An 18,385-nucleotide genomic window follows, 5' to 3' on the forward strand; every position below is an offset into this window, starting at 1 on the left:
CACCTGAGGTGCCATGTTGACACTGGCAGATATACTTGTTGACTCGGTCCACACATTTGCCGCCATTCTGGCATGGGTTGCTGTGGCACTCGTTGAGCTGGTTCTCGCAGCGGTAGCCAGTGTAGCCAGGATCACAATTACAAGTGTAACTGGCAATGCCATCTATGCAAGTGCCATGGTGGCACGGGTCGGGCTTGCAGTTATCGATGTTGCTCTCACACAGCCTTCCCTCAAATCCTGAGGACAAAGAGGAGACGTGTAGGAGTGAATAAGAAGAGAATGGTGATTTTTCTGTAAGCCCAACATCTCAAGGGCTGAGTGAGGTTGTGAGGACGGAGAAGTATCAGATTTATATGGTCACCGATGCTCTACAGGTTCCTGCATTTGTGGTTTGTGTCTGTCAAGAACAATTTCCCCTCTGCGGACCATTACTGCACAAGCTAGGTAAGACGAAATAGCATTGTCTTCGTTCATAGTATTTCCATAGTCCTACTGTCCACTCATAACCACTGTAGCTCACAAACTCTGCATGAATGATTCAATGCCCTTTATTTGTGTTTTTGTCTGGGGTGTAAATACTTCCTTGGTTTCCTTGTACTCTTTATCCTTCTTATCCAGCACCCCCTTGACTGCCCCCCTGCTTTTTTGGTCTGAAAATGTCTCTCCTCTTTCCCCAGACTCGATACGTTTTTTCTCTCTTTTCTGTCTGCTACCTCCGTTTCCTTCTTTCTCTCTCTCTTGTGAAAGGTTCTACAGTTTGGAGTCTCTGTTCCCGTGGTTTCCATGCCGACAGGCTGTCAAGGCAGCAGCCTTGTGAGGAGCAGGGCAGGGCTGGGCTGCGGTAGTGAGAGAGAAAGTGAGAGAGCCCTTCACAGGCCTCACAGACCTGCTTTTGTCCCCTCGAGTAGCAGGACAATACCCTGCGTCCCAGCTAACGGGACAGCTCAGCAGAGGGGAACTGGAGCACGGCGAATACCAAACAGCAGGCTGTTTCAGACAATACACAAACTCCATGTCTGTGCTTTCTAAAAGCCAAGAGACACATGCAGTATGTACTGTATCTTTAGCCCAAAACATTCACATACAAGCTCATGCGAATTTGATGGACAAACTAAAACCAGAAAACGGCCATTCCTACAGACACAACTATGTGAAGTAAATTGCTGGGACCTTTGGTTGTGCCATACGTCACTGTGTGGGTATGCATTGTGGGTTACAGATGAACAGATGTCTGGGTGATGACCGAGCATAACCCTCAACGTCAGCAGCTGCTGGCCTTGGTGACCCTGTGACATTGGGGTCTGCAGGGCAGAGGAGGGGGATTTAAAGCTTTTCGTCAGTATGCCCAGCATACCAATATGAAGTAAAGCATTTGACCCTGAGACTACAAGCAGGTGTATGGATGAAGTCAGCGATGATGATTTTGACTTTGAACCCTGAAGGGATCCACAAAACTCTTGCACAGCAGGCACACACAATCATACACACATATTCATTTAGCAGCTTACCTTCAGCACAGCGACATTCATACCCATTGGGCCGGTCAATGCACTTGGCTCCATTTTGGCAGGGAGTGCTGGCGCACTCATCAATGTCGATCTGACACATGGTGCCAGTAAACCCTGGGACAGGCAAACATAGAGGTTAGAGGTCAGTCTGAGTCAGCAGAGGTGAGTTCCACACACTGACTGGGTCATTAGGTTCAGCTTTGGGGGCAGTAGAGCTCGGTCTAGTTATAGATCTCTGCACCTTGGCTTATTCAAGCTTATTGAGTTTTCAATGGAGGTTCACTTAAAGTTTTGGACGAATCTCTGTTTGAATTTATGATGTCAGTGGTTTGTATTATCAATAACATATGCACTGTGGTTTGACACTCTTCAAGACCATTGATAACCAGAATTTAAAACATTTGACTTAATACTGGAGCCTTAGAATATGTCCAGATTCTGCATTCTCTGAATCCATCCAACTGTCACAATCTGGAAATGGACTGTGTTGAAATGTTTTTCTTATCAATCATATTCTTGAGTTGATCTGTGCATTATAGCCTTAGTATGTGAAAAAAAATAATAATCGAGAACTATGTTGGAATATTAACTGTCTCTTTATATACATTTTTTGGAAGATATTAATCAAGTTTCTTTACATTTTTGCAGTGATTAAAATTTGTTATATGGAAGATATGCATTTGTGAGAGGGCAGTGGGATTTAAACAATGACTGATATCCCTTGTCTGGGAAAACGTTCTAGTAAGTACGAAAAAAATGGCTGGGGCCCCATGAGAAATGTTCATTTCTGCATCTTTAGAGGGTGTTGTGTTGATTAACAGTGTTATGATGGGATCTATGTTGATGCCTAGGGCAGAAGGTTAGAAGGGGGAGATGCTAGAATTGTTTTCTTCAAGGCCAGTGGCCCTCCCCCTTTCCTTGCACAAACGCTACCGGCTCAATAGCTAAATGGGGGGTGCGGGGTTGTCTGCCCCAGATGTAAATTGCGGACATGGAAAAGAATCTCATTAGCAGAGCTGCTGTTCCCCCCACCACCTCTATGTAGAGAGAGACGGGTGAGACTGCTGTCCCTTCTCTATGAACAAGTTGGGAAGAGGAGGAGGGGAGGTGCTTGTGTATAGGGGCCACAATGGTGTCTTTGTTTGGCCACGCAGTTGCATAGCGCTAAAGACTGCACTCTAATGAGTAATTACGCAAAAACTCTATCAGGCTAGGGGGCAAAGCTAGGTTTAACCTGATATTACATGAATTGAGATTGTATATTAAGTGACCACACAAGTGAATTTTGCATACATACTGTTGAGCTGGTGATGCTGGGAAAATGACGTTTCATACCTGGCTGACAGGTGCAGGTGAAGCCATTAACCATGTCTCGGCAGATGCCGTCGTTTACACAAGGGTTGCTCTCGCATTCATCAACGTCCACCTCGCAGTACTTCCCCTGATAGCCTGGTAGAGAGAAATCAGAGTGAAACACAGTTCTAACCCTCAATGCATTGAAGACAAATCTCGGACCGCAGTTTCTCACAACACAGGGGCCCACAGACACACTGAGATGTTCTGCTACACTGCACCCTACAGCAAGTTCATGTCTCTGAGGAAATGGAGAATTGCTTCGTCTATGCAAACTGAGGCCCCTGCTTTGACTAGAAGCACCACACCCTACTGTCCGCAGGATGCCCTGTGGTCATCTCTCCATTGAGAACACACATGTTCTATAATCAGCAGAGTGCCGCTCTTGTGTGTCGCCCCATTCAGGTGAAACAGAGTGTGGGCTGGGGCCAGAGCATTGACGGCGGCATGGAATCAGAAAGAATTGGCCCCTCCACGTGAGCCAGGGCCAAGTTGGCGATGATCAGGAGGGTGGGGAAGAAGAGGTGTCTGTGGAAATGAAAGGGGTACGAGCAGAAGTGGGGGGAGGGGATGAGAGTGCTGGGAAAAAGTTTGCTCTCTCTCTATGTGCGTAGGGCGAAGAACGGAGCACAGAGGGGCCCCATTGTTCCACTCCATTCCCACCACTCAAGATCTCATTATAATTCACTGCACACTCCTCCCCCTCTCTCCCAGATTGCCCAATACACCCCGCTCCCAGCGCCGATTTGTATGGTTCCCCAAAAAACCTAAAGATGCATGTAGTGCAGGATACAAGTTTTACTGAACGTGTGTGCTGAAGACACAAAGCCAAAACACTGATCTGTGGTTTCTGTGACTTACCCATGTGGACAGAGTTTTTCTATTTCAATTAAATTACCCCTGCCCAAATGACCACAACGTTATTACATAACAAACCCTCCTCTTCTGAACTTTGTATGTTTTCCAAAGTAGGTCTATATAGTCATATAGTCCACATTGATCTGAAGCAGATTTAACATCTCTGTGTAAGCTAAGGTCAAGTGTACTGACATACCAGGCATACAGATGCATGTGAACTCGCCGATGCGGTCCAGGCAGGTGGCGTCGTTTTGGCAGGGCATGGACAGACACTCATTGATATCAATCTCACAGCGAGGGCCGGTGTAGCCACGTCCACACTGGCACTGGAACGAACCCTCCGTGTTCACACACTTCCCAAAATGCTCGCAGGGGTTGGCACCTGGCACAAGAGAGAAACAGTTAACATTTACTCTTTACTGAGAGAGACAAAGATGAGGGAAAGACAGAAAGAATCAACGAGAGAGGGAGCCATTCACAATGTTGTACATTTACCAATTGAACACTCATCCATGTCTTGGTTGCAGGCTCCACCAACAAAGCCAGCAGGGCAGGTGCAGATGGCGCGGCCGTTCAGAGGGTTAGTGTCACACACGGCCCCCTCATTACAGGGGTTGCTGACACAAGCATCATCCAGATGACAGAGCAGACCTGTAGGGCCAGCAGAATGTCACTAATTGGACTCTGAGGATAACGAACAAGACCAAAAAATAAGGCGGGATGATAAAGACAGTCATACCAGTTTTGCCCACCGGGCACTCGCAGAAAAAGGAGGCCACACGGTCATGACATGTGGCGCCGTTGAAACAGACAGCTGTGGCACAGTCATCAATGTTCTCACTGCAGTCGTCCCCCGTCCAGCCATTGACGCATACACAGGTGTGCCCTCCAATGGTGTTGAAGCATGTACCGCCATTGTGACAAGCATTGGGCTGCATGAGACACTCGTTGACATCCTCAGCACAATACTGGCCTAAGGACAGAATGACAAATGCCAAGTTATTTTAAGTTATTTTAACTTAAAAATGTATAGTAAACATGGGAAAAAAGTGTACATTTACCTGTCCACTCAGGCAGACACTGACAATTATATGTGTTGACACCATCTACACAGATCCCACCATTCATGCACTTGTGTCCAGGGCAGTCATCCACGTTCTCCTCGCAGTTGTGTCCCCTGAAGCCTGGGTGGAGAAATGAAATATGACACAGGAAGCAGGGGGGTAAATGTGGGAATAATAATGTCTGATCTTTTCCTCACTTCCCTAACACACCTAATAATTTTCACTTACTCCTGCTCCACAACCATTGATAAATTGATGAACAGAGTAAAGAGAGCAGTAAAAAGGTCCAGTGGGTGCTGAGTGTTTACATATTCTCTCGGTGGTTCCCACAGAGGCAAAGCCAGGACCTGACGGAGATCTGCTCTAAAGGGCCATACTCCCTGTCGTGTTTGCTTGTTTTATAATCTCTCACGGTTTCAATGACTTCCTCTCTGGTGAGAGACATTTCCTGCTTGCTCCCCAGAGGGGAGCAGAAAGGCAATAAAGTAAATTCCTGCCCAGCAGCCCACGCGCTTTCCGTCTTCCATGTTTGACTGTTCTGCTCACTCTCTTTCTCTTCTGTATCTTTCTCTCACTCAGTCTGAGCTATTTATAGCAAGCATGAGGTATCACTGCCTGGAAAGTTCAGATGCTTCGGGAAACCCCGATTCCAAGGGTTGGGCATGAGTATGGGAACTTGATAAAGGGTGTGTGTCTACATGAATGCATGCATGCTTTCTGTCTGTTTGTACCTGGCAAGCAAGCACATTCGTAGGTGTGGTCACCGGTCTGATGGCAGGTGCCCCCGTTGAGACACTGTGAAGGGGCGCAGGGCTGGGTGGGCACCTCGCATGTGCGCCCACTGTACCCAGCAAGGCAGTTGCAACGGAATGAGCCATGGGTGTTCATGCAGATTCCACCATTAAGGCATTTTCCGGGTTTGCGGCACTCATCAATGTCATTGCGACAGTTTTTTCCCTGATACCCAGGTGGGCACGAGCAGTTGTAGTGATTGTTCCAATTAGTACAACGGGCACCATTGGCACAGGGATTTGTGGCACATGCATCAATCAGGGAACAATCCTGACCTGCAGACACAAGAAGAGTCATTCACAAACAGCCCTATATTTCCCACAAACTGTACTATGATGACATGAAGACACCCTCAAGCTTACCTCTGAAACCTCGCTGGCACACACAAGTGTACTGTGGGATTCCATTAGCAACCTGGCTCTTGCAAGCGGCTCCGTTTAGACAAGGCGAGCGATGACAGGGGTCCAGATGCTGACAGAGTAAACCAATATAACCAGGTTGGCATCTGTTGAGGGGCACAAATTTAGAAAATGAGCACCTGAGTGTAAAAGCATTTCAGTGGGACCTCAGAAACTTTTATCAACAGGCCAGGTCCAGTATCTCTCCAAACTCATGCACAGAAAACATAAATAGAAAATATACTAAGCTTAGTATAAAACAAGGTTAGGGAGCAGGTGATAATCCACACACACACACACACACACACACACACACACACACACACACTGGTATTATTATTCTTGTATAAGGACTTTTGGTCCCCACAACGTAGGGTTTACCAGGACCAAACACACACACACAGAGAAAAACACTAAATTTTATGCTATCCCCCAGATGTTGCATATATGTCTGACTTGACTGTAACAGCAGAGCACACTTTGCACATTCTTTGGTATTCCAATACAGAAAGCATGCTATTCTCCATGCCAGTTTGCATTCCAGGATTATTACTGATTTTCCAATTTCTTCGCTGCATTCAATAGTAAAACACGGCTGTCAATAGTAAAACACAGAACTATCTGTGTTCACCCATGAGACCTTGCACTGTATTCCATGTGTTACCTCACAATGGCGACCACTCAAAAGACAGGAGACAACAAAACATAGATGATATGTTGGTAAAGCCACTTTGTGGCAGTTGAATACAGTTCTTTCCGCTCTAATTCTATGCTTTTCAGTACAGGAAGGTTATCTTGATGGACGATTGAGTGGGACCTGAAACTGAACAGGTAAGATAAAATAAACAACTTTTTCCTAAAAAAAGCCGTCTCTATCATGGGCTCTGGGGCCTTTGGTAAGCTAGGCATGAGAAGCCAGTGTGTATTGGGTAACCCTACACCCACACAGGGAGCCCCACCACAGGATGAACTCCCACATCAAAAAGACCGTTTGAAGCTGATGACAAGCACTGGGATGGTCTGTTCTCTCTGTGTCCCCCCTCAGGCCCTCTCTCTCTTTCCACTGTAAAACAACCCCTGGGCAGAGACAACAATGGCTTTTCCTCCTCTTTCTGTTATAGGATGACCACTTTTTACACTGAGCTATCTGTCCCTTTGTTGTTTTTCTTCTTTTGTGGCTGGCGTCTCCTCCCCCACACAAATTCGAAGCAGTTTCTTTCTGACCTTGGAGAGGGGCTTTAAAAAAGCGTTTGGCATATAGGGGGTGCTGTTTTAGACTTCTGCAGGACCACAGAGGGAGCCTGCTAGCTGTTCATGATCTATACTTTCCATTCAACCATTTCATCAAAATTAGAGATAATTCAAACTCTGGTGAACTGTTTTTCTACCCAGCAAGACAATAGAGGATGACGCCACAGTGTTCTGCTGTTTGGAAGACACACCTACAAAAATGTTTCATATGGGAGTAATAAAATATTCTGGAACTGGAACCAAAAAACATACATAAGGGAGCCAAGATTAAGTTGCTGGCATCAAGAATCCCAAGTCTTCTGATTAACGAGACTTACATCTGATACTGAAGAGGACATGTTATGTTAAGGTTAAAATTCACTGCTTGATGGAATAGAAGAAGAGGAAAATGTAAAACTCTCTTCACTTGCTCAGTTCATTGGTGAAGTCTGCATATTAATAACAGTACTGTTGACTTAACAACACAAGAGTGTATTTGCCGGCCATGGTTGGTTGTTTTTATCATAAAGTCTGAGAATGTGAAGTAAAGAGGCCAACTGGACCAAACTTAGGGGTGACATATCAAAAACAAAATGAATCATGCCTGTTACAATTTTTTCCAATACAGCTGGCTACATGAAATGCCGTAAGTTAACACTGCGTGTCTATGGGGAGTTTTATCTCAACTCTAAAGGCAAAGCAAGTAGGAAACAGATCAGCAATAAGTAAGAAACAATTCTTCATGAATACCCAGGGCTACTCCTCCATCTCCTGAAGCCCCCAATGCGGCACACTGATTTTCCCTATGAACCCTTCACATGCTGGGAGGTCAAATGTCAGAGGTCAGCAGTCTGATTGTGATGATAATGTCAGGCAGTGTAGTGGGGGTAGGTTGGGGGTGTCTGGTAGGGAAAGAATGTTTTTTGGAGGGTGGGATGGGGGAAAGAGTCCGGTACGGAGAGTCATGTCCTGTCATATTTCCTGTAATCCCTCGTCTCCTGCTCTGAAAACACTCACACTCTTTCTGAATCCCAGATCCCTGTTGCTGTGGCAACCTCACAGACGACCGAGCAAGCCTGACACCCCACCAATCACCCCCTACCCTTCATCCCCATGGCTATTTGTCATGGCTTGGCTGGGTTTATTTAGAGGCAAATTAACTATGTCTGGATTCTTTGGGGTAAAAAAAAAAATGAAATGGGGAGTTGCGGCACAAAAAGAGTTTTGAGGAGAACCGCATCAAGGTTCAACTAGCATGCAGTCTGACACTCAAGCCCTTATAAAAATGGCCATTCTGCACGATAGGCCTTTGAAGAATGCAGACAGCCTACTTTACAACCTGTTGTTTGCCTGTCTTTGGCTCTAGGAAGCAGTTTACATCGAGTGCATGTGTACATGAGCAGTAAGGAATTTGTGATAAAGGCCAAACTGGATAGATTCTGTGGTACATCTAACGGAGCAATTTTTACATGTATCTTTTGTTACAAAAAAAAAAAAAAGGTCAGCAAATGGTTAAACAAAAGAGAAACTTTTTGGACCAATCACAATGGGCAGGATGACCGAGGAACTGCTTGTGGGATTTCAAAGAGTTACTGGACTATGAGGAATTGTGGATGTGTTGACAAGAGCTATTTCCAAACACAAAGAGAGGGAGCCTCTGGCCTTACAAAACATGATAACATGCATGTGTGTGTGAGTTTTGGAATGCATTCCCTCTATGTGTTTGTATCCGTGCTGGAGTTTCATACTTATTGCATTGTGAAAACCTTCGTGAAAGTGTGTGAGAATGTGTAGATATTGGTCAAGTAGCAGCAGGGGGAGGTTAGGATATTTGTCCTCACACGGTGTTCTGCAGCCAAAACACACATTCTTTTGTCTAGGCCTTGGCTGTGCCTATCATTCGTCCAAAAACATACAGCCAAGAGTCCTATCAGAGCTTTCAGAGTGAAAAAAAAATAACTCATTGTAAAGGGCATTCAATCTGGCAGGAACTCCACTGTGAGCGAGAATTTTCTAAAAAGAAGATTTTGGACAATTTTGAGTGTTGTACGGATGGAAATTGGTAGTTTTTGATTTAAGATAGGATGTTACTCAGCATGACCATTGATTTAGAATGTACCAAGAGTAGACCCCTGGCCCCTAAGGAATAGAGTAGACATGGGTGAGATAGGAAGAGGGCAGAAACAGTAATCCTCCAATGTCACAACACCACTGATGGCTCACGCCAGCTGCAAATAGCACCAAACAACTGTTCACATCTGTCAGCACTGCTTTGGCTTTCCGCTTCTCTCTGCTTCTTTAAAGGATTACACCCAAAACAATGGCACTATTCGGTCTGTGAATCTCCAAACAGATGTGCACAAACACACACACACATGAACGCAGGCTGTTAGATCACATGCACAAGCATAGCAGCATCTTCCCTGATAATGCTGGAAGTTGGAAGGTTAATGAAGCAGTTGGACAGGTTAACAATTAAGCCAAGACTCTTAACTGAGAGAAAGACTAGATAAAACAACTAAGTGCACTGATGCAGTCAAACGCCACCACAAATACCTCACATGCACACTCAAACACGTTGTGTGACTTACGAACAATTTCCTCTCCTAGGATGCTGAGAAACCACAAGACATATCAGACTGAGAAAACAATGAAAAGGCCTTCATTTATGTATACATATAGTAAAGGTGTACCTATGGACCATATCAAAAGAATCACATGGGACCTAACAGCATTTTGTAACTTGCATGTAGTACACAGGGGCTTTTTGGATGCTGCCGGAATGATTTATGTGTGTGAAGCTCGGCATCTCTGCTCACTTTTGAAACTCAATGCCGTTTTTCCTGAACTCAGAGGTCATTGTGGCAGTGTCACCTGACACTATTCTCTTTAGCACAATACCATACAATCATCTAGCAGTCTAAGGTCATAGCACCTGTGGAAGAGAAGCACAAACACACCACGTCTCTCTGAAAGTGCTTCATCTGGTCAGTCATGGTCCAGGAGGCACCAAGCATGAGAGAGTTCCCAACAGAATTTCAATCTCCCGGGTACTTGAAGCCATCCTTCCCATTCTGAGGTGAAAGACAATAACCATGCACTTCTCACGGCCAACTCTTTCCTTAGTAGGAAGTCAGTTGCGTGTAGGTCACCTGCTATCAATGTCACTGAAACTAAACCCGGTTTTGTTTGCTGTGAAAACTGATGAAGCAACTTTCAGGGTATCAAAATTCCAAAAGTCCCCTGAAAAATGTCTGTGGCGGGGTTTGGCATATAGCTGCTCAATTCCTTTGTAAAGAGCCCATACCGACACCACACTGCCAACTAGAGCCTGTTCCCCCTCCCCCAACTGCCCCCTCCCAGTTCCCCATCTTCTCAAAGAGGAACCAAAGTGGGGGTAGGGGAGCATTTTGTGGGCCAAATAAAAGAGCTAAAGTAGTCAGAACCCTATTGTTTAGGGACGGGGGAGCGGTGGCCCAAACAGCCAGGCTTTCAGGCCTGTGCTCAAACGAACCAACAGGCCTCTGCTGTAGCCTGGCAACAGTAACCCATGGCTGAGGAGAGAGCTGAAAGGGTGGGGGTTTGTGAGGGCAGAACTTTCACAGGAACTGAACCTTCCATATAAGCTTTCTATTATCGCTGAAAGTAGAGAATTTCAAAAATTGGAATCAAAATTGTGCCTACAGCACTTGAAAGGGCTTTTTAGAATATGGTTGTAGGCCGGTTTTCATGTGGATCATTTTCATGTGGATTTTAACAAATAAAAAAACTTTCCAACAAAAAAACACCTGTCAACCTGTGGAAATATGTAGATTGGTAGATGTAGAGAGAGATGACCCATTGTCCTGCTGCGTTGCATTGGCCACATAATTATTCATCTGTGAGATTATTAACAATAAACTGACTGGAAGTGGACTAAAACAATAATATGGTCATTCAAGACTCATGGCTAAAGCCTTAACACAGATCTTATCAAACTATAAGTTCACACAAACTCTAGGGCAAAATATTTTCATCAGATCAGATGTAACGCTTTTGAAAAACATTTGGTGTATAGAAATTTATGTCAATGCTCACAAAAAAAAAACAACAACCAGAATTTCTGGTATTGCTAACAAGCCAACCACAACCGCATTGCATGCACCCCAGACTCGAGGTCTTCCAAAGCATTCTTTGCTGTACTTCACCACAAAACCCCACCCCAGCACCTAAACCGATCCAGATCTCTTGGAACTCAAAGAGAAGCAGACTTTTCTTACTGATTCTGCAGATCTAAAGACAATTCGAGAATCTGAGAAAACTAGAAATGGAAGACGTTTTGCATTCCACAACCGCAAAGCTAAAACTCCAAAATTACTTTTAGCTATAACCTGGTGTGTCCTGTAGTATGCATTAAGCAAATAGGAATTTTACAATCTCCCATTTTGTGCATTAAGTACATCATATAAAAATGCTTCCAACCACTCTAATCTATCTCATAAATCACAAAATATGCAGATAGTTGGGATGAAAACTCCCAGTTCATCTCTACATCATATTTAGAAACACTTTGGAAAGCTTTAATGTGGCTGTGATCAGAAAACAGCTTCAGAGTGTCTGATAAGAGTGGAAGAGAACACTCAGGTAGAGGCCAAAGAATGCCTCTTATCTCCAACTCTGTCACCCGTAAACTTCTCAGATCCTTGGTCTTATCTTCCACATCATCAATAAACACACAAACAAACTACAACTTTCCTTCTTAGATTATCAGTTATGCCTACTCCTGCAGTACATTATGTGAATGTATGATCGTATCAGATTGAATTAATTTAAAGTGATTAGCAAATGTTTGAATCCAGGATTCAAGGGTGGTTAAAGTAGATTGTCTCTCTGGACCCCAGTAGTTGATATCATATCTGGAGGGTAAAATAAGGAGTTAGAAAAAGAGAGAACAAGAGCACATCATAAGCTCTCCTTAGCTGTCTTGATAGACAGGATGTGAGTAAAGTAGAGGGGTCAGGAGTCAGCACTTCCTGTGACAGGGCCTGGGAACAAGGACTCCCTGCTTGCGGCATCAAACCATATAGACCTTCGTCACTTCATTCACCCTACAGTCAAACTCAATTACACTCCAACCCCATCAAATCAGTAGGGTTCTCTTCTCAATCTGCTTACTTTCAAGTGGATGTCTCAATCTATTCCGCAAACAGACATTACCTTACACATAATTTTGACAGTTTTGCTCAAAACATCCTTTATCCTGGATCCTGAATAGACTAGAGGTAACGACAGCAATGAATGCAGTGGCGGCAGAGCAGGAATCTTACAAAGCATTCCACACTAATCCACTATATATTAAGGCAAAGTAACTTTATCTCTTAAGTGCCAAACTCAATATAAACAAACAGTGTTCCAGCCTTTACGATATAAACATAACTATCGGTATACACGGTTCTTTAAGTAAATCAGCTGAGGCCTTGGATATCAACTTGTAGTTGTTAATTATTCCTTTTTGTAAAAATTGTGCAAAATTTTAGCAGAGCCTGCTTCATGTCTAACTATCTTTATATATCATGTCTTAAGAGGCAGAGAGCTTCCATGGGTCAGTAAAATGCAACACTCACAATTTATAGACTCACTCTGCTACTGGGGTCAAGGCGACACCATCAATAACGGACAGAGCCCCACTGTAACCGCATCCTTTTTGAGCAAATGAGTGGGAAAATGCAAACACTGATGTCTCTTTTCTCTGCTCTGTGGCTCACACACTTTCATCTCCACTGTTTGTTCTCATAGAGTGACAGTGGCCTGGGCTTGCAGAGGCTGCAGAGACAATGGAGAACCTCCACATCACTTCGCTGCGTGTGTGTGAGCATGTGTTAGGAGGCCCGTGGGCCGCCGGCTCCTCTCCTCCATAGGCCCGTCTGTCTCGGCATGGGGCGGCAGGCCGCTCAATGGCAGCACCTGGCCCTTCGCTCCCCCTTTGTAAGGGTCTGACTTCACTGGATTACCATCACAACATCCACCAGCTGTCCCTCCACACCCAAGCACAACCCCCTCTCTCCAACACACATCCCCACCCCGCCTTATTCTTCCAGCTGGACCCTCTCTGAATGACACACTCACAATCTGCCTAATTATCTCTTTGCTTCAGTCGAGACTATCCCACACCGTGGTTGCACTTGCTTGCATGCTCTCCACACTGGGGGGATGAGATTAGAGGCACAACGACACTTTAACAGAGCTTCCTGACTCTTCACCTTGAGTGACATTCCTGGACTCTTCACAACAAGTGCGCTGTCGTTCCATGCCTTGCATTTCCTATAGAAAATGGATTCAAAGAGCGACGGACCATAGCAGGGCCAGAATTTAATCACCGGATCCACAGACCAGTATCCCCTTATACTCCAAACTTTATTCTTGTTGTCACCACCATCGAGTCAGTTTGGCAACTACATAAACAAATTTTACAGGGATTATATGATATGCTTTACATACCTGTGCCACAATAAAAGCACAAAACAGCTCCCCTTAATATTCCAGATGTTAACCCTGTGTTAGCTCATAAAAGTAGCCAAAGAAGCATTGGACTGTGGCCCATTGTAAAGAAGCACTCATTGGAGAGAGTTAGAGAAGGATTACTCCTGTAATCTGTCATGGACTGCACCAGCCACTGAAGCTCTCAGCGCAGGGGACCATGAAATGACACAGGATACAAACAAGTACTAGGGCTCAGTATATGCCTCAACCAGACACTGGTTAAACAACAGTCAACATAATTGAGCTGGTAACAATTACAGTCCTAAGGGGCATATTCGCATAATATTACAGTCACCAGAGAGCTCTCACAACAAGGATACTACACTAAATAGGACAATTAACTTCCTCCAGGCACACAAGCTCTCGTGGTAAGGAAGGAAAACATCATGGGGAGGAACAGGTGGAAGATTTGTTGCCAAGGTTTTTCTCAGAGACCAGATTTCAACACAGCTTGGTGTTCTTGTGTAATTCTGCGGTCCCAACCAGTACTCCTTACTACGTCTAGTTCAACCTTTGCCTCTGTTTGCAAAAGGTGCCATTATCCACTGTTTTCTCTGTTGTTCTCTTACTCTCATATGCCCTTTCTTCTCTAGTCCTCCTCCTTCTACTCTCTCTGGTCTCTCCAGCGGTGCTGGGTTACAGGTTGGTATCTGGAGGAAAAAAGGTCCCTTTCTGTTGTTTTGGATCTCTGATTTCATCAGGATCTCCAGGGAGGGGGTTGGAGTGGGTCTACTGTCCCCATAGCTTAAGGACTGGTCGGACCACTCTCTTGTGGCTGGCCATTCCAGATGGTTGTATTACTGTGCTGTGTGGCATGACATTTACTGTCCTCTTTAAAAAATTTTTTTTTTTTTTAATTCCTTTTTACTTGAAAAATACCACCTGGTGACACAGGCGCAATAGATTGTGAGTGAACTGCTCTTCACACACACTTAAACTCTTAAAAAACAAGACAAAAGATAAAATGTGTTATAACATAAATGCTATCAACAAAATGTCTAATTTAAAACAAAAACTTTGTAGATGGGTAGAGCAAGAATGACAACAGAACAAAGCACTAACTTCATTACACATTTACTAACAGGCTGTGTTCATAACTTAGCCTGAGGTGTGCTGGGTAATGATTAATACTGTGACACTGACACAAAAGGCATTTTAGTGCCGCCTTGCCATATTTATCTAACTCCAGAGTTTTATGAGAATTATAAATACACACCAAGTTTCAAGAAACAAATGAATGGCTAAAGGCTTCAGTTTACCTCAACAATCATCAATCAGTTAGGACATAACTCCCAGTTTCCACACCCATAACCAACCACCCTTTGGTGTGAGTTTGCATTCAAATTTCAGGTTTAAAGTACAATGAGGCTTCATCCAGTATACCTGGCCAGTGAGCAGGCAATAACTACTTGCCTGGGGGTGTGAGATTCTTTGGTTAATGGTGGAGTGATTGAAGTAGGTTGATAATTCCTTAAGGGCACACAACAAGAGCACCTTACAGATATTTAAATAACCAAATTATTCTTATAAAAAAAACCTGACACTTACAAGCTACATGAATTATAAAAGGTTTGTCTTAGAGGGAACACTAATAGTGCAGTGGGGGCAGTTTTACTTGGTTGTGTTATATTTGTTTTAAGGAAAGGTAAAGGAGTGAACAAATACCATTAAGTAATAAACATGACTGCAGAAGATAATGCAATGTTTCATTTTCAGATAAAGAATGACCCCCTCCCCCCCTCTTTCTTACAACCAATGATTTGTAGAGATACACATACAAAACAAAATTATTGATTTTAGTTTAACACCCTTTTGATTTGGCTGTCACATAAAACCAATGAGAGTGGTTCCCACGTACCAGTGCCTCCTGGAAAAAAAAAAACACTAATCACCATGAATGGAAGCTAGAGTGCACAGACACAGTTTTCCAAATCAGGCGGGAAACATAAAACAACAGCCCCAGGCTTTCATGTGATAACAATCACTTTGTATTAGCATAAACAATGAAGACAGCCTGTGAGAAGGAACGCTACGTATTTTGGAAAACTACTTGGCATGAGCAAAAAAAGCTTCCATAGATTCACTATCAGAAGTTCACTCATATATTTTATGTGACTGATATCTCGTGGACAGGTGTAGAGGGCATTTATTGTTAGCAAAAAATTATAGTCCAATTTGAGTTAACTATGAGTCATAGAATCTGGTGAATTATTTTCCTTAATAAAACTCATAGGACACTTTTCAAAACAGACCTCCTACATGTACAAGACAATACAACATTGCTCTGTGTTTTGCTACACTCCAGTTCCCTTTTCGACACTGTGCAAAAGTGATTGAAACTATGCAAAACTGATAACCAAGGCTGAATAACAGCGATATGTCATCCAGTACCACCTGTTTAGAACAGTCAACACACACCACTGTGAATGTTATGCATTTATCAAACAATTTTTAGTTTTAACTAAACATCAGACAATAGTGTATCGAACAGAATTGTATTTGCAATATAAAAATAATATAAAAATTTGCAACTGTAAGCTTACAAGCATCTTGAATCGATACATATTCCTCCATTTTCGCACGGCCTGTGTGTATCCACGCAGCGCAATCCTGTGGAAAGAGAGGGCACAATGAGGCAGAGACTACTTCAAATTCAACGATAAAAGCAAAGAATAATCAACAACCCTGAAATATGACATATTACATCTCATTTATTTCAATGAAACACATACAACAAGCATATTAGCCTACAGATGGTCACTCATAGCTGTCGGTTTATTTAACCTACTCTTTGGTAAATAATATACATTGAGTCTTATCTATTAGAGTGCCGTGAGATAACATTCAGATTCTTTCACACAGACTCCCGCTTTGTTCGAATCGAATGACAATAGAATTCAGCACGTGAACTCTTCTCAAATACGAAAAACGATAGGAGGCGTATGATTTCCGATAATGTTATAATACTTCGTTAAAGCAGCAGTAGCCTACTTTTGTCGATAAATTAGCTATGAAGATGCATCCTGTTATCTTCGAAAGGCTGCCGAAAGACAAGGGCATGCATCTGTTGATGTATTCTTTTTCATTCCAGAATATAGGTTTGTATTTTATTTTATTTTATGTGTATCTACTTTAAGTATATCGACTGAACTCACAAGAAGAACAAGAGAAAATGGTATTCCGTCTCAAGCAAACAATAGTAGCCTATTTCATAATTTTATGGTAAGAAACTGGATAAAACAAATCTCGGATTTAAAAATAAAATAAAAATTTGTTTCGCTCATTACCACCTCTATGAAAAAACAAAACAAAGATAATTTGCTAATTGTTATTTGTAAAGATTGTAAAAAAAAAAAAAAAAAAAAAGCATAAAAGCTTCAAGTAGACCTCCCAAAACTCATCATGTACAAGCATATTTCCATTCATCAAGTCTTTTTGACCAAATCAGTAACGTAAAATATAAAATTCAGATATAATCTAGTGCAGTGATTTAACAGTATACCTTGATGACAATCTCAATTACTATGCACGTTGATAGGTCGCTTATCACCAGTGCAGCGAAGCGGACATTCAATGTTATTTTCTCACGGTTCAGCTATTCAGACAAGGACAAAATGCATACAGACCCAACTAACGCAATGCCCTCTAAACTTACTTATGTTATGTAGAAGAACTAAACTTGTAAAAGTTACACGACAACAAGCAATTTAGCAAATGCAACATTCACCACCAACAAAGAGAATTCCTCGTGAGGTCTGAACTCTTTAAATCCCATCATCATTGAATACTCGTGCATAATGTTCTGCAATGGTCTTCACAACAATACTCGGCGCATACTAAAAAGTGCAAAGGTTTATTGCAAAAACTTATTGTTTTGCATTGAAATTTATACCGAACCAGTGATGGACTGAAACAAAAACGTTTATGAGAGCTATCAATTATGGCACATCCTGCATCAAACATCTGTGAGCAAAGCAGCAAATGATTCTGAACCTCATAAATTAAAATTAATAAATCGAAGACAACAGGTCGGGATGTTTTAAGTTCTTTCGTTGATTCTAATGTAACAGGTTATGCGTCCACACATGTCCTAAAACACTACCCTTACAAAAAAAGGGAGAAAAGAATCAGTCATCCTACCTTCGCTATTTTGCACCAGATATAAAATTGACAGAAATATCCAAAGACTGTAATTCCCCATTTCTGTGGAAACTCGATCCTACTCCTTTTTTGAAATGTTAGCAATAATACATCCTTTAAAAAATGACACGGGGATTGAAGTTCCAAGGAATCACATTAAGATGAAGCAGCGTCATAAAGTTAACTTGAGTGAATTTCATAGAAATTGAGCGTTTTCGATATAGTCCAATTCCGTATTTCCCTCTGCAGCTCGGACTCGGCTGCTGTGTGTCTCGAAACACCTCCAGGAACTTTTGAAAAAGTTTCTCCACTTCACTCACTTCGAATCGGAGTCCACCGTCAGCCTTTGTATCACTCCGCCCCCATCTCAAGCCTTCGCTCACTCAAGTGTGTTGTTCGCCCTTCCGCCGGAATGAATAGAGCGGGTTCGTCAAACTTAAAGGCTTCGAAATGAATCCGAATCCGTCTTCCCTCCGAAAAATAAGTATGTAGAAGTTTAAAACTTAAACGAGGTTTAAAAGAA

The 18,385-nt window shown here is 43.0% G+C and overlaps 1 protein-coding gene across 1 annotated transcript in view; it reads right to left on the reverse strand.

Moving 5' to 3' along the window:
• Positions 1–18,182, reverse strand: part of notch3 (notch receptor 3) — a 29,311-nt gene extending 11,129 nt beyond the window's left edge. The window contains exons 1-11 of the mRNA XM_081371544.1: positions 17,863–18,182; positions 16,266–16,332; positions 5,938–6,080; positions 5,515–5,850; positions 4,781–4,903; positions 4,459–4,692; positions 4,215–4,370; positions 3,916–4,101; positions 2,844–2,957; positions 1,509–1,622; positions 4–237 (exon numbers count right to left, since the gene is read on the reverse strand). Of these exons, the coding sequence (XP_081227670.1) occupies positions 4–237; positions 1,509–1,622; positions 2,844–2,957; positions 3,916–4,101; positions 4,215–4,370; positions 4,459–4,692; positions 4,781–4,903; positions 5,515–5,850; positions 5,938–6,080; positions 16,266–16,332; positions 17,863–17,923 (1,768 nt within the window). The 5' untranslated portion in view covers positions 17,924–18,182. The remainder of the gene's footprint in view (positions 1–3; positions 238–1,508; positions 1,623–2,843; positions 2,958–3,915; positions 4,102–4,214; positions 4,371–4,458; positions 4,693–4,780; positions 4,904–5,514; positions 5,851–5,937; positions 6,081–16,265; positions 16,333–17,862) is intronic.
• Positions 18,183–18,385: the final 203 nt, after the last annotated feature.

The sequence above is a fragment of the Scardinius erythrophthalmus genome (assembly GCF_964197995.2).
Source record: "Scardinius erythrophthalmus genome assembly, chromosome: 1".
NCBI lineage: Eukaryota > Metazoa > Chordata > Actinopteri > Cypriniformes > Leuciscidae > Scardinius > Scardinius erythrophthalmus.